The following is a 17,097-nucleotide window of genomic DNA, read 5'->3' as shown; positions in this document are numbered from 1 at the left end:
TTAATGGTGGTAATTGGGACCAGCTGCCACAATATAACTCTAAGCATGTTGTAAAGTATCTGACAAAGACATGGAAGTGGGGATATTGTGATGGCAACATCTACGAAGACCTGACATAAGTCCTCCTCAGTTAGCACCATGAAGAAATGATAATTCAATCAAGACATCCTGTACTGTTTTCTGACTGATCCCTTTTAGGCTGGTATTGGGGTTTGGTTATTAGACAAGCTAATTATTTAGGATTTTATTTCATTTTTAAAATGATGCTTATTTGTGAAATGTAGATGCTTACATTCTTTCCTTGCTCTCCTATTAACTAATTCCAAATCATTTTAAAAATTTCATGAGAAAAATTCTGTCATACTATCTTTGGGAAATTTCTTTTGAATTCCTGTACCGATAATAGAAGCACAGTTTTTTTCAAACAAAGCATAGTACCTGAACCAGCTGAATCAAATACTGAGAGAGTTTGTCATCTGTCAAGTATTTTTCCAAACACCGAATTGCAAAGGCTCGCACCATAGGATCCGGATAATTGCAGTCCAATAGCTCCATTGCTTGCTCAGGCCTGATTTGGGGCCAGTCTTTTATGAAGCAGTACATCTGTGTGAGAAGAGAGCAAACTCTTGATTACAGTCATGAAAACAACCTTCTGAGTCAGACCAAATTCTTCTCAGGCTAATACTCTGCTTCCAATGGTGAACAGACAGGTATCTTGAGAAGTGCAGAAAGAGGACATAAAATAATTTTAGTCCAGTGGTCTCCAATCTTGGCAAGAAACAAATACTGCTTTCTTGGCAATCTTGGCAACTGGCAACTCTTGGCAGTCTCCAATCTTGGCAACTTTAAGTCTGAAGGACTTCAATTCCCAGAATTCCCCAAGTCCATAGTATTTGGCGGCTAATGGTGCTCTACCTATTCAATAGCCCCAGTAGCCCCAGGGAAGCTTATCAAGTACTGTATCACATATTGCATCAGATATAATATTATAGCATCCTACTATAATTAAACATTAAAAGTCCTGTTTAATAAACAAGTTTTTAAGGCACTTGTTCAGCAATGGAGTTGTTACCTGGGCTACTTCATCCCTGGAATTCCATTTAACAGACAAAAGAAGCTTAGGTAGGATTTCTGGCATAGACACACAGTAGTGCCTGAAAAAAGGAGACAGAGAGAAGTCTATTGCACAAATAATTCAATGTATTACTTCTGTATGAAATCTCTGTGAATCAAGAAATAATATATTAAACTAAGGATAGTACTTTTTAAAAAAAGAACATTTTAAAATGTCAGTAGAATTCCTATGAAAAGAATACTTTGTGAGTCTTAAGGCGAGACATGGGCCCATACTCCAGAAAAGATATATAAAAACAGTGTCATCAATATAATCTCAAAATATCTTGGTGGCTTTAAGTAAAACATTTAAATCATTTAACACATTTAATACTTTGGGAATAATCTCATGTTTTAAACTGGAACTGAACCCTATATATTTAGAGAACTAATATGTTGCTTAAACAAATACAGATAGCACAAGCTACTGCCTGGTACATTTTTTTTATTTCTACGTTTAACATAGATTCAGTGATGGGGAACCTTTAAGACACCGAGTGCCCAACTGAAAGGTGCATGCACGAATGCGTGGGACATGTGCAAATGTACAGACATCAGGGGTGGGTTCCACCTGATTCGAACCAGTTCACTTGAACTGGTAGAGACCCGCTGATGATGTCATGGACCCAGTTAGAAATATAGAAACATAGAAGACTGACGGCAGAAAAAGACCTCAAGGTCCATCTAGTCTGCCCTTATACTATTTCCTGTATTTTATCTTACAATGGATATATGTTTATCCCAGGCATGTTTAAATTCAGTTACTGTGGATTTACCAACCACGTCTGCTGGAAGTTTGTTCCAAGGATCTACTACTCTTTCAGTGAAATAATATTTTCTCACGTTGCTTTTGTTCAGTTCTGTTGATGCCAGTCCGTGGACGCCACCATTAAATAATAATAATATATTTTTTTCCTGCTAAGCATGCACAGAAGCAGAGTTTCCGCCACTGTGAATGTGGTTGCCGTCTTGTTTTCATTTTTTTTGTCACTGCGCATGCGCGTGCGTAAAGCAACGGTTTCATACAAAGTGACATTTTTGTGTGAAGCGCGGGAGGAAGGGAACTGGTAGCGAGGCAAGTTAGACACATCCCCGAGGGACATGCAAGTTCACCTGCACAACAGAGACCTGAAAACCAGCTGGGGGGCGGGAGGCAGGGCATCCCAACACCAGAGGTGAGACCTTTTTCTTTCGTGAGCTTCTGTTTCGTCATTTGCAGGGAAACAGAAGCTCACGAAAGAAATGCCACAAAAGGTATGACCTGGGGCAATGGCGCATGTGCCAGTAGAGAGGGCTCTGTGTGGCACCTCTGAGCATGTGTGCCATAGGTTCACCATCACAGGACTAGGAGGTTTCTTTATTTATTAAGATTTTTTTTATGGACACCTAATTCACCCATAATGACTCTGGGCAGCTTACAGAAATAAAACTCTCTCTATAAAAAACAAACCTCTACCCAAGGTTTAGGGGCAGCTGGATCATATCTAAGGACCACAGACACAGCTATGCTCTATAATATCATTTACATACTGAAAAGCTGGTTCTTATACCTGTGGCTCCAAAGGAAGTCTTTTTCTTGTTCAGTTATTTCAGATAAGGGATCTCTAGTACAGATTGCCCGGAGCTGCTCTTTGTCGTTTTCTCTTAAATCATTATCTCTAGCTATTCTATTGCTCTGTGGAAGAAATACATAGCATCATTCATATAACAAGAACCTAGTGCTCTTATTACCAAAAGTGCTCAAAAAGACTTATTTTATGTTCTGAAGCAGCTGACGGAAAACTCTGTTTAGGAATATTTCTGTTACATATGTTAAAGGTCTATAATGGTAAAAGTATTTCTTTGTTCAGCACTAAAAAAGGTACATTAAATTCCATGGACCTTCATATAGGTTTTGATGCTTCCTCAAATGGTTTAAAAATACAACAGTGTAGACTTAGACATGGATGATTTAATGTTTTTTTCCACTGTGACATAATTTAATGGACTTCCCTGTGGCTTCCCTGTACCATTAAACAATAATTTTTCAACATATTATTTTTTTAAAAAAAATGTTTACATTTAATAAAAGCTATTCAATGACTTAATATGGAATACATCCAAAGGGGGGCAATAATATTAATGAGCCTGTTTGGAGTTTTCAGTCAGGTGAGGACTCAGGTATACAGTAGATTACTTGGTTTCTCCAACAGGTGAATACAGATAGTTACAATTTTATTGTTAGGTCAAGTCACAACACTGAACTGATACCATTAGTACTATATAATTTAAAATTTTACATTTTGAAGATGTAAAGCAACAGCTATTTTATTTTGGAATTTAAAGGGCAGGTTGATAGCTACATTTCTATACACAAAGAACCTAAGAGTTTGCTGTGGCTCGTTGTTCATGTTCTTAGCCCCAAGAAAACTAGGGAAAGAAAAAAAAAGTCCTTACCAGCCCTGCATGGTTGTAATTAAATCCCTGTTCTCGAGAAATAATCCAGTTAGCATGTTCTTCTATTACTGACATGTCAGGAAACTTAACAGGACTGCTAAACCAATCAAATTCCAGTTCCAAACAAGGAGTTTCCTAAAGAGAAAACACGTTCTTTCATTTATAGACAGAAATAGGGTGAAAATACAAAACTTAAAATAACTAAAATATTTAAGTGCCTTAGATCATAAGTATTGTTTCTTGCATGTAATCCTGTACAGATAAAATGAATGTTTCTGTTGAAAGCTGAAGCAGGGACTTCTGCCCAACACTTTTCATGCTTGTTAGTTGTTGTTTATTTGTGTGTTAAATGAAAGAGCCATGTGAATCCTAACTACGTCCGAAATAATATTTTACAACCTCATTATTGAAAAAAACAGAATGGAATGCAAATGAAAGTAAATGAAGCATAGAAAAAATAGTTTAATTTGAGCAAAATTTTAAATTAATTAAAAATAAATACAATTAATATTATCTTGCAATTTCTTTCTTCTGTAACTTTAAAAATGATGGGTTCACCTAACTTGAAAAGAAATGAAGCCAACCAAATCTTTTAAAGGGTTTGAATCTATGATGGGATATTTTACAGACAATTATTAGGAATTATAACCAAAACCTCTGATTTAAGACAATGAAGTATGCTAGAAATTGGTTTGAAATATTTTATTATAAACACAATAATGTGAAATCACACCTGCCAGTTCATTAGCAGGTATTAACCTTCAGATGCATTGAATTATTCCCAAAACGTTTGAATGCTATTATGTACTAGAGCAGTTTAAGTGCAGATCCAAGCGTGTGGACTTTTATTATTGACAGATGGAATTTTTTTCAATGCACAATTTTTTTAAGTGCCATCCAAGATGTTTTGGTATAACACATAGTATTGGGACTACCGGGGCCATCTGTTTATTTGTATCCTGCGTTTATTATTTTTATAATTAATTGAAGGCAGTGAACATATCTAATGTTCCTTATTCCTCCTATTTTCCCCACAACAACAACCCTCTAAGATAGATTGGTCTGAGAGACATTGGTCTGGTTACAGGCTCAAAGTCTGGTTTTTATGCCTAAAGTGGGACTTGAACTCATGGTCTCCGACTTTCTAGCCTGCTGTCCTAACCAATAGTAGACCAAATTTCTCTCCAATTATACCACAGTCTTTCAATTTGGATTTTCAGATATTGGTACTTTTTGATCCTCTCCAATTCTTTGCCTTATACTCTTCTTTCCTCTGGTATTATTATTATGGTTGGCCATATAAATCAGTCAGATGCTTGGACTGAGTTTGGTCTTTTTATTTATCTACTGAGTTGTTATTATTATTTACCTTATTTGGGTTAGATCCGGTGACTCCAATGGGATTAAGAAGGTCTTCTAAACCATGAGGGACAGGCCACAGATTCAGAGCCATTTTGCCAGAAACAAGAGTGTCTGTGTAATCAAACATGTTAATGTTTCCCCACGCCAATGGACAGTGCTCCTTCAAAAGAGCAAACAATCAGTGTTTAGTCTTCTCTATTAGTAAGATACTGCAAGCTCAGATTTAAAGGAAATAAATGAGGAAACATAAGTTACAGTACTACTTTTATCAATCATGACAGTATAAATGTTGAGAATATTTTTAAAACAACAATTCGCCCTACTTCATTTCTAATTATCAATAGGAAGAATTTTACCTCCTTTGCACCCTTTCTGCCTTTAACAGAGCAGATAGAAAGGCAAAGCCGAGCAGCGCGTGGAAGATCAAAAACAAGCATCTCATATTGCAGCCATTCATTCCATCTGAAAGAGAGATAAGTTTATTGCCAAATACTTTTCAATGACATGGTAAACCAAATATTGGTAACACAGATTTTTAGCCATTACTGATTACTTTCTGTGTAGAACTGAAACAGTTTAGTTAGTTACTCTAATGGGGCAGGTACAGCACAATCAGTAGTCATCAGAAAAGCTCTAAAGAGCTTAGAGCAGAGGCGTCAAACTCACATCATCATGTCGTCATCGTGTGAATTTTTCCCCTTTCACTAAACTGGGTGTTGGGGTGGCCAGCACATGATGCATCCGGCCATGGGCCGCGGTTTTTACACCCTTGGCTTAGGGGCTGACTTCAACAAGAGTTAATCTGTTATTAAAACTAGGTAAATTTTAACTTAATTTCTGCAAATTTGCAGAAAGGCTATTTTGAACATTCAATTTTGAATGCAACTCTGTTAGTGCTAGCCAGAATGCCCTATGCCATTATTAATACTGAGCGTGGTACACAAATCTAATAAATTATTATTATTATTATTATTATTATTATTATTATTATTATTTATGTAGGATTAGAGAGCAAAAGAGACAGATTTCAGCTTTAGAGTTAACAGTTGGCTATACTGCACTTGGGTGAAGCATAATACAGTAGTACCTCTAGATACGAGCTGCTCCACATGCGAGTATTCCAAGATACGAGCCACGAGGGGAGAGAAATTTCTTTTCAAGACCCGAGCTCAAATTCGGGATACGAGCTGAGCGTCCACTAGGTGGCGCAAGAATCCTTGCTTCTGGTTATCTCGGCAGGGAAAAACAAAGGCTAAAGGCATTTGTTCCAGATATGAGTTGTTCGACATACAAGCTCCCTTCTGGAATGAATTAAACTCGTATCTAGAGGTACTACTGTATAGGAATTGCATAATCCCAGGAAGAAACATTCTAATACTTGTTCAAAGAACTTAACTACACAAAACAAAATATCCAAATGATGGTCATGAGCAATAAAGGTATTCCTTAGCTTTTGACCTCAGTTGGGATGGGAATTTCTATTGCTACGTGATGCGGTCATAAAGTGCAATGTCACAAGACAAATTCATTCTTTATGAGCAAGGAAATAAATTATTAAGCATACTCTTGATAGAGAAAATTTGAATCTAATCATCTGGATTTGGCTCATATAAAAATATCAAATTACGCATAGACGTTAGTTGCCACAACTCTTCATTAAGTAAAAAAGTAACATGCCACAATATGCCACCCATCCTTCTACAATTGGATATAAGTAAACACATCCTACAATTTCATCCTCATGATGTGCTCTGTTAATACAAAGGGTTAGGTTTTTTTTCTTTATTTCATTTGTATCATTTACCTGGGATTGGAGCAAGGTACTCTTTGAGTATTTACATTATCACATAAAGGCTCTCCTCCATGATAGATACCAGTTCGGACATAAATCTGAAAAAAGCATAAACATAATCATAGAGTCACTAAAAATTGACACTGGTCCAAGAAAAGCAAAATGTATGCAGAAAATTAATCAATTGGCATATAAATCCAAGTAATAAATAATTTTTTTTATTTGTATCCTGCTTGTACTGTTTTTTATAAATAACTCAAGGCAAATAAGGACAACTTTCGAATTAAATAGAATTAGCATGTATAGGCCAATAAACATTGTTTTCTTTTTAACAGAAGAACTTAGCAAAATTACTTTTATTTTATGTTGGAAATCCACCACATTTAAGAGTAAATGCAAGTATTAAAACTCTGCAGGATAAAATCAAGGCCCTATGTAAAAGTTTACTGGATTTCTGATAATAGTTCAAATTTGAATGAGTACCCAAAGGAAAAACAAGTTGGTAACAAAACATATTTTAAGATGATTCAAGTGGTGAACGAAAACTCATAAATTTCAATAAAAGGTACCCATGCTACCCTCATCAGAACATTTACTAATCAATTTCCATGACTGATTAGATTGTTTTTGTTAAATAATCCCAGCATCAGACATCCAGTGGTACTTCTACCTAAGAACGCCTCTACTTAAGAACTTTTCTAGATAAGAACTGGGTGTTCAAGATTTTTTTGCCTCTACTTAAGAACTATTTTCTACTTAAGAAAAGCCCAGAAAAAATTCCCAGGAAATTTGAGAGTAGCATGAAAGCCCAGCCAGTTTCCTGCCATTCCCCCTGGGTTTCTCTCTCTGGCACAGTGTACGGGAGGCAGCCTCACGCCGGGTGTATGGGAGGCGCATGCTCCTCCTCGCCGCCTCAGAGTCTCTCTATCTCATTTTTAAAGCCTTAAAGTTTTGGATTTTTTAAATTCCCCTCCCCTCACCTTCTTCCTTCGAAGCAACTCTCCTCCTCCTCCTCCCACCCAAATTCCGAGTTTTTATTTCTTTCCTAATGGGTTTGCACACAATATTTGCTTTTACATTGATTCATATGGGAAATATTGCTTCTATTTAAGAACGTTTCTACTTAAGAACTTGGTCACGGAACGAATTAAGTTCTTAAGTAGAGGTGCCACTGTATTTTGATACTGCTAATTAGGAACACAACTATCATACCCACACATCCAGAGTTCCTCTCCTACCTTATCAATGTCCCGAATATTTACATTTACATAAGTAGCACAGAGAATTTTAATTCTCAGATTACTGTTAATAGCCCAGAGAGATTTGGCAGACGCTTCCCCATTCATGTAAGGAGTAGCAGTAGAAATACGCCTAGAATAAGATGGCATTGCAAATGTATCCAAAGGCAGCTGGGCATAGAGACTCTCTTTAGTCATCAGCATCAAATTGGGCATTCGGCCAAGCATGATACAGCTCCGAATGTACTGAAATAGGTAAGCAGAACAAGACAAAAGCACGTGACTATCCTGGACATACCTCTTCTAAATCATACTTACTTAGCTAGGAAGTTCACAATGTTAGCACTATTAAGTATTTGATATTTAGGGCCAAGAAGGCAACACAACATCAATATCTAATGAAACTAACATGCAATACTCAAGCTACGGTTAAATAAAGTGTTAAATGCTGGAGATTGACTGATTTCCACTACATAATAATACATTATACAGTATTAAGTGAATAGAATATAATAGAATAGAATTCTTTATTAGCCAAGTGTGATTGGACACACAAGGAATTTGTCTTGGTGCATATGCTCTCAGTGTAGATAAAAGAAAATATAGATTTGTCAAGAATCATGTGGTACAACACTTAATGATTGTCATAGGGGTCAAATAAGCAATGAAGAAACAATCAATATTAATAAAAATCTTAGGATACAAACAAAAAGTTACAGTCATACAGTCCTAAGTGTGAGGAAAAGGATGATAGGAATGATGATCAAAAATTAGTAGAAATATAAGTGCAGACTTAGTAAAAAGTTTGACAGTGTTGAGGGAATTATTTGTTTAGTAGAGTGGAATATAATGGAATAAATGGAATATTCAAAACTGAAATTTCCCAGTAAACTAGCTAAATAACACACACATAAAAAATAGTTTCAGAACATCATATTTTGCACCCTTCCATATCAGTTTGCATAGTTTCCCAACTGTAGCTTGGATTAATGACATTAATTTTGAAAATATACTTAATATTCACTTACCTTATACTGACTCAGTGGGTGCTTTTCTAACAAATACTCATCACAGCCACAGACTTTTAAGATATATTTCCCCTGGTACTCCAGCACACAGAGTTTCAGCTGTTCTGACGATAGCAACATACTACGTGTTTTTTTCCTGATTGCTTCAGCAATTACTTGTTCTGGTACATAATCATGATTGATTTTTAAGGTGTACTTCTGTTTGTCATTGTTGGGGGAGACTATGACCCAAATAACTACTATTATTTGACCTGAGAAAGAAGAAATTTGGTTGAGATTGCACTAAGCATCATACCATGCAACAGCAGACAGAATGCAATATCTCTGCCCCTTTTATGTTACTCTAGTTCAGTGATGGCACGCGGAGCCATATCTGCTGGCACACAAGCTGTTGCCCTAGCTCAGCTTCAATGTGCATGTGCGTGCTGGCCAGCTGATTTTTGGCTTGCCCTGAGGCTCTGGAAGGGTGTTTTTGGCTTCCAGAGAGCTTCCGGCGGGATGGAAAAGGGCATTTTTACCCTCCCTCGGCTCCTGAAAAGCCTTTGGAGCTTGGGGAGGGAGAAACACGAGCCTACTGGGCCCACCAGAAGTTGGGAAACAGGCCATTTCCAGCCTCTCCAAGCATTCAATTAAGGGTGTGGGCACGCGCACATGTGCGATAGCGTGCACACACACTCTTTCGGCGCCCAAGGGAAAAATGGTTTGCCATCACTGCTCTAGTTCATACCTATCCTAAAATTAAAACAAAGCAAAAAATAGTAAGTATCTTTTTCAGCCATAACTGTAACAATTAGAAACATAAATGCAAAGGCTATAAGGCAACAGGATTATAAATTGACACACTAATAAACTGTAGCAGGGTGAGAAGTAGAAATCAGTAAATGGGTTTAAATAGATTCAGGATGTATCGGAAGGAACAGCAGGAGGCAGGTGGGGTGGAGGGCCCTAGGGCCCAGAGGTGCTGCATCTTTCTGGAACAAACTGAAGGCAGCACAGGAAGGAGGGGAGAGAGAAAGAAAAATTGCTGTTGTAGAGCAGAAAGAGTTTGCTTGGATAGGAAGGGGAACTGATTGCATCAAGTCAAGTTTCTCCTTTTGTTTACAATTGTACCAGAGCATTCAAATAAATCTAACAGGCAAAACTGGAGGGTGTGTGTGTGTGTGTGGGGGGGGGGGGAATCTTGCTACAACATTTAAATTCCACTTAGGAAACAACACCTGAATTCATTAGTGGTTTACTATGCAATAAATAACAAAAAACTTCTGGAAAGTTTGTGATTGTTATTTATCTTGAAAAGAAATGGGTTACACCAAACAATTAAATGTGCATCTTTAAAATAAACTATTTGTGCTGAATAGATTACTCTGGTGTGAGAACAGTGCACATCAAATAAAATCTATTATGGACATAGACCAGCATGTCGTGCACTTCAAAGTTTGCTTTAAAATCTACGGTACAAACTCATAAAGTATCAGCCCCCATTGTATGAATGCTGAAAACAACCAATTAATGCATTTCCTTTACCTTTATCAAGTTTATTGTATATATGCTTTGGTAGGTCAGATGATTCTATGTTTGGGGGACAGACATACAAGGCTCTGCTGTGGGGGGCATTAGCATCTCGTAGTTCTACTGCTTCTTTACAAACATTAAGAATGTTTCTTCTGAAATCCTGAACTTCTGGATCCTTCACCAAGTCAAATTCACAAACGGGCATGCCAATGGCAAAACCTAAAAAAAGAAAGAAAAACACCTCCTTTGATACTGTGCCAGAGTGCAGGGTTCCCCCATCTCAAAACCTGCTGGAGATTTGACAAAACCCAGCTCTGGGCTTGAATATCAAGCTTTCTTTCTTTCTCTCTCTCTCCATCCATCCATCTGACTTTTTTATGCTGCCCTTCTCCTTATACTCAGGGCGGCTTACAACACGTTAGCAATACAGTACCATTTTTTAACAGAGCCAGCATATTGCCCCTCCCTCCCCAAATCCAGGTCCTCATTTTACCCACCTCGGAAGGATGGAAGGCTGAGTGAGCCAGTAATGAGATTTGAACCGCTGACCAGCAGATCTACCCTTAGCTTCAGTGGCCTGCAGTACTGCACTCTACCTGCTGCACCACCTTGGCTCAAGCATGCTCCCCAGGAGGTGACCCAAGAACTGGAGGTAGTTCTTCAGTCTAAGGTAGATGTGAAATGAGTCCCCTTATCAAGGTAATCCAGTTATATTTACAACTGGATCAGCACACCACTGTTTATTGGGTTTCGGCATGCGGGCACCCCTATTTATAACTGCAATGACTTACAATCAAAAGTCCAGTCCCAAGTATGGTCCTACGTTGAGATCTATCTGTAGTCTTCTTTGTCCAAGAGGCACCAACTTCCCCTCCCCTGACTTTTTCCTTCCCAGTTAACCCTTCTTTTTTCTTAATAGAATGGAAGAAATTACCATTTCACTGAGTTGTTCTAAACATTGGCTCACATAAAAGGAAGGATAAAAGCAAGCAGTGGTGCAGGACAAATTAAATTTTCATTGTATGTTAAGAGACTGCTTCATTACTGGAAGAGTAAAACAATATTTTTGAGCTACTGAGCACATCAATTTTGGAGGTGTTAGACACAACCATATAATTACAGAAACTGAGGTGAGCAGATTGTATATATTGTATAAACATGGCTTTTCTGGCAAGCCTGGAGCAGGTGAATGGCTCCATCTTATTCTGGCCATATGGATGAACGTTATAGCTGTGTTATTGTTTTTAATTGTTTTTATAGTTTTATACTGCTGTTTTTAAGGGTTTATATTGCTGTTAGCCGTATGGAGTTGGGCGGCATACAAGTCAAAATAATAAATAAATACTAAACAAACAAATACAGTGGTACCTCTACTTAAGAACGCCTCTACCTCTGCCAGCGCCCAGAGAAAAGAAACACTCCCTTCACACTGGGCAGCAACTGTCTTCTTCCTCTTCTTCCTCCTCTTCCTCCCACCCAAATTCCTAATGGGTTTGCATGCATTATTTACTTTTACATTAATTCCTATGGGAAAAATTGCTTCTACTTACAAACATTTCTACTTAAGAACCCGGTCACGGAACAAATTAAGTTCTTAAGTAGAGGTACCACTGTATTCACAAAATGACTATCAAGGCCTGGTTGACCATAAAACAACCATTTGTTCCCCAAATGTTACAATATTTCTTTAATATTTAAACATTTCTTTTTCCTGCTTTGCAGGTTGTAAGCATACTTCTAAACAAAACACTGTAGTTTCCGGGCATTTCACAAAATTATTTAAAGTATTAAAAACAACCGCAAAAACATAAACAATAAAAGTGCCCACCACTTAGGATTGCAAATACTGTACAGTGTTCCCTCGATTTTCGCGGGTTCGAACTTCGCGAAACATCTATACCACGGTTTTTCAAAAATATTAATTAAAAAATACTTTGCGGTTTCCCCCCCCTATACCATGTTTTTCCCCACCCGATGATGTCATATGTCATCGCTAAACTTTCGTCTGCCTTTAAAAAACATTTTTTTAAAATAAACTTTAATAAATAAACATGGTGAGTAATAATCTAAATGGTTGCTAATGGAATGGGAAATTGCAATTTAGGGGTTTAAAGTGTTAAGGGAAGGCTTGGGATATTGTTCATAGCCAAAAATAGTGTATTTACTTCTGCATCTCTACTTCGCGGAAATTCGACTTTCGCGGGCGGTCTCAGAACGCATCCCCCGCGGAAATCGAGGGAACACTGTACCTCGAGACAATGGACAGACAGCTCCATATGAAAGGAAATCTTCCTTTAACATATTCTTTCCCCAAGTAATTGAAAGATTAGCACTCCCACCTTAAACTGTTCTAGAAGACTGGCAGTCAACACAGTTGAGGAAGCATTCGAACATGTACTAAATTATTGTTTTGTATACATGACAATGTAGAGAACACATCTCCTCACCCAATTAAAATCAGGTGAAAGGTCGTTCAATCACATTTCCTGAAAAACTAGCAGTGCCGATCGTATGAATCACCTCTCTCTAAGGTTGATGGGAAGTGAGACACCTTTCTTTAGAAGTATTTTAAACAGCACACACTAAATCATAAATAGGTGCAATAAACAGTAAGTCATATGTACAGTTGTAATAAATTAAGAGAGCCAGCCTCACCAATTTCTCGATTCAGAATCTTCTCTTCTCTGTTGCCCACTGGTTCTATCACTTTTAAAAAAGGCTGGAAGAGCCGCAGATCACACAATCGCCGGGTTTCATCAAAGAACTCTTCTCTTTCTGCTTCTTGGGTAACACTTACAAAAATGTAAGATGACTCGTCTTGAAGGAGCTGATAGAGAGGGTATTTTCTAGCTTCTTTGAAGAGTTCATGCTTAATATTTAACAAGGTGGCCTCACGGAGGCATTCTAAAGTCACTATCATCCCGTTAGGTAGAAGACATTCTACTAGGATTTTTGGTGGCATTAAGTGCATGCCCCATAATTCACCGGATGATGGTCGTGGAGGCATTTTGTTAGGCCTCTTCTTTGAATATTATCAAAAAAATATGATTGTAGATTCCTGTAGGAAAGGCTAAGCAAAGATAAACAGATTTATGTGTGTTTTCACAATCACAACTCATGTCACACCTTCAGAACTAGGCACTGCAACAACAAATACAAGATCTGTCAACAATTTTCTTTCCAGTCTTCATAATTAGATTAATTGTACCACCCTACGGATCATTGAAAAATTAATAATATTGCAAACCACTTTTGACTAGGAGCATGTCTGCAGTGACAAAGTATTCCACCATGCCTAAGAGAGACCTAAAAACCCACCCAATAGAAAATAGGAAACAGAATTGGCAGCAATCAAAGATGGAAAAATTTTCCAGATAGAGTTTAACAGAACAGAAACACCAGGCATTTTGCTCCATAAGACGCACTTCCTCCCCACCCCCACCCCCACCCCCAAAAAGTCAGTAGAAATGTCTCTGTTGGTACTAGTTCTTCGCTGAATAGCAGCCAGGGTGTGATAGTGGGGTCCTTTTACAGTGCTGAACCCCACCTCTTCTGTCTTTGTCATTGCCCTGTTTCTTTTCCGCAGTGCAGGAGTCAATAGACAGAGCTGGCACATGAGAGGACACCTATCTATGATCCTCTTAGGCTCCGCCTGATTTCCCCCCCCTCTTCTAAACCTAGATGCATCATACGGTCAGGTGCGTCAGATGCATCTTATAGTGCACAGAAGCAGAAAACAGCTTTTAGTGTTCACAGAAGCAAAAACCCAAAATGGCAGCGACTATGTCACCACCAAGAGAGCTGGTTTGGGGGCGTGGCAGGCCTGGGTTCTAGTGATCCATTCCAAGTAACTATCAGTTCCATAGAACCAGTCCAAACCAGGACTGGATTTTTAGAACTGCACATGTGCGTGAACAGTACTCAATGTGCCTGTGTGGTGCGCCAGGAAGCGAACCGTCAATGAGGCAAGCCAGAACCACCCCTGCTCTGAATTATATTGTTAAGAAAGTAACAAAGGAATTTTACTAGATTTGCATTTGGTAAGCACATATGTTCTTAAACTCATATAGTTTTTTGCTCTGTCAGAGAACCTTGTTTGTGCTATGCACACATGGGACAGTTCTCATATATATAGTGTACATGCATACCCACTTTAACAGACCTCCATTCATGGAATTTTAAAATTTACACGTCTCAACAACACAAGAGCATGCAACAGATTCAAACTTAATACGAACCGCTCCAAACTTGACTGTAAAAAATATGACTTTAACAATCGAGTTATCAAAGCGTGGAACTCATTACCAGACTCAATTGTGTCAACCCCTAACACCCAACAGTTCTCCCTTAGACTCTCCACGATTGACCTCTCCAGGTTCCTAAGAGGCCAGTAAGGGGTGTACATAAGTGCACTGGTGTGCCTTTCGTCCCCTGTCCAATTGTCTTTCCTTTCTCTCACTTATCATATATATTTTCTTTCTTTCATATATCCTCTCCTCTAAGTTCACTTTACCCTTACATATATTACTACATGTCTATTTTTCTTCCTATGTATTTGTGTATTGGACAAACAAACAAACAAACAAACAAATATATAAATAAATAAGCTAGACCTTGATCACTCCAGCATATTTTGGAGGGCAGGTCTCAAGGTAATTCAGCTTTCAGAATTTCTGCATTGACTAATAAAAATAGATAAGACCAATGTAAACTGAAAGTGGATCTTCTTTAAAAATGCAAAATACTGAAATAGTTTGAATTTAACAAAGGCAAAGTCTAATTTATTCTTGGACTGTGCCCAATTAATATCTCTCAGTTAAAAGAATGGTGTTTACTCCAATAAAGCCACATACGAACTTCAGCCATATTTTTCTTGTTAATCGGGGTATCAATTCTTCAAAGGATTCCCTAGAAACAGTTTCTTTTTAAAGCCTAAACATTTCTTTTAAATTATGCTTGGAATTAAGGTACAGCAGCATTTAAATGTTTGCTATATATTTTATTTGTTTCTGCAAGTTAGAGTAGATGATGTGACTTTCTAATTGCCCCTAAACAAAATCACATCACCTGCAGACTAGACTGGTGGGTTTAAAAGAGAAATAAATAAGCAAATAAAATAAAAACGTACCTGTAAGTCTTATTATTTTGGAACAGGGAGATCTCACACAGCTCCCTACTTCACATGGTGGTCACATAATTGGGAAGTTCTCTGTTATCCAATTGTTGCAATATAAGAATAAAATTTTTCTATCATCCAGAAACATTTTAGAAACTCTATATGAACCTCTTCTCAACTCCTGGACATCATACTGTTTGAATATATTAAACTTATAATCAAATTCAACATAGCTATTGAAGGGTAAATGTCCAAGTCATATGACTACCCTATAAAAGAGAGAGAGAGAGAGAGAAAGTCAGACAAAGGAAAAAGAATTATTTCAACAAACTGTATCATGGAAAGCTACAAAGATACAAGGACTCAGATACTACCGTAATAGCAATAGCACTTATACAGTACAGTGATCCCCCGATCATTGCGAGGGTTCCGTTCCAGGACCCCTCGCAATGATTGGTTTTGCGCGAAGTAGCGCTGCGGAAGTAAAAACACCATCTGCGCATACTTCCGCCGCAGCAGCGAGGAGCCGAAGATTGGGGTTTCCCCGCCGCCCACGCAAACTCCTCGCTACTGCCGCGCCCGCCGCTCGCCCGCCCTTCGCCCGGCCACCAGCCCTTCGCTCGCTGCTCGCCCGGCCACCCGGGTTCGTTTGGCTTCGGGACATGCCGGCGGCGACGTTTTAAAACAGCCGCGCGGCTTCCCAACTGAGTCCCGAAGTTCGCCTTTGACTTCGGGACTCAGTTGGGAAGCCGCGCGGCTGTTTTAAAACGTCGCCGCCGGCATGTCCCGAAGCCAAACGAACGCGGGTGGCCGGGCGAGCAGCGAGCGAATGGCGGGTGGCCGGCCGAAGGGTGAGCGAGCGGCGAAGGGCGGGTGGCCGGGCAAAGGGCGGGTGAGCAGCGAGCGAACGGCGGGTGGCCGGGTGAAGGGCGGGCGAGCAGCGAGCGAACGGCGGGTGACCGGGCGAATGGCGGGCAAGTGGTGAACGGCAGGCGAGCTGGGCGAACGGCGGGCGAGCGGGTGCTGGGGGGGCTTCTCGCCCTCCCGCCAGCAAGAGGAGACCCAGGGAAGCCGCCCAGCAGCTGATCTGCCCGGCGCCATCTACGCATGCGTGCCCATAGAAAAAAGGGCGCGCATGCGCAGATGGTGTTTTTACTTCCGGGTTGCAAAATCACCATATAGCCGTTTCGCAATGATCGGGGTCGCAATACCCGGGGGATCACTGTATACTCTTTCATAGTGCTTTCTGCTCGGTTTACAAATCTTGACTTCTTTTGGTTCGCGTGACAAAAGCGGCGGGGGAACAGGGGGGTCATGCGTGTGTACCCACACTCATAATTCCATGTGTCCCCCAAGGCATGTGCACATGACTCTCCTGCTCCTGGCATGCCTGTTTTTTACTCTTCCCATACTCCAGAGCCTTTCTAGGAGTCTGGGGAGAGCAAAAACAGCCTGCCCACCCCTTGGAGGGCAGAACTGGCCCAGTAAAAAGGCTCTGGA

The 17,097-nt window shown here is 39.3% G+C and overlaps 1 protein-coding gene across 1 annotated transcript in view; it reads right to left on the bottom strand.

Annotated features, from left to right (window-relative positions):
- PIK3CA (phosphatidylinositol-4,5-bisphosphate 3-kinase catalytic subunit alpha) overlaps positions 1-17,097 on the bottom strand; it is a 48,666-nt gene that overhangs the window by 13,233 nt on the left and 18,336 nt on the right. The window contains exons 2-13 of the mRNA XM_070753661.1: positions 15,610-15,866; positions 13,137-13,551; positions 10,494-10,700; positions 8,970-9,220; positions 7,942-8,187; positions 6,716-6,801; positions 5,268-5,373; positions 4,919-5,071; positions 3,550-3,684; positions 2,664-2,788; positions 1,073-1,154; positions 439-603 (exon numbers count right to left, since the gene is read on the bottom strand). Of these exons, the coding sequence (XP_070609762.1) occupies positions 439-603; positions 1,073-1,154; positions 2,664-2,788; positions 3,550-3,684; positions 4,919-5,071; positions 5,268-5,373; positions 6,716-6,801; positions 7,942-8,187; positions 8,970-9,220; positions 10,494-10,700; positions 13,137-13,488 (1,908 nt within the window). The 5' untranslated portion in view covers positions 13,489-13,551; positions 15,610-15,866. The remainder of the gene's footprint in view (positions 1-438; positions 604-1,072; positions 1,155-2,663; positions 2,789-3,549; positions 3,685-4,918; positions 5,072-5,267; positions 5,374-6,715; positions 6,802-7,941; positions 8,188-8,969; positions 9,221-10,493; positions 10,701-13,136; positions 13,552-15,609; positions 15,867-17,097) is intronic.

Source organism: Erythrolamprus reginae, chromosome 5 (assembly GCF_031021105.1).
Source record: "Erythrolamprus reginae isolate rEryReg1 chromosome 5, rEryReg1.hap1, whole genome shotgun sequence".
Classification (NCBI taxonomy): Eukaryota; Metazoa; Chordata; class Lepidosauria; order Squamata; family Dipsadidae; genus Erythrolamprus; species Erythrolamprus reginae.
The sequence above is the reverse complement of the archived record's forward strand: the minus strand, read 5'-3'. Positions and strand labels throughout refer to the sequence as shown.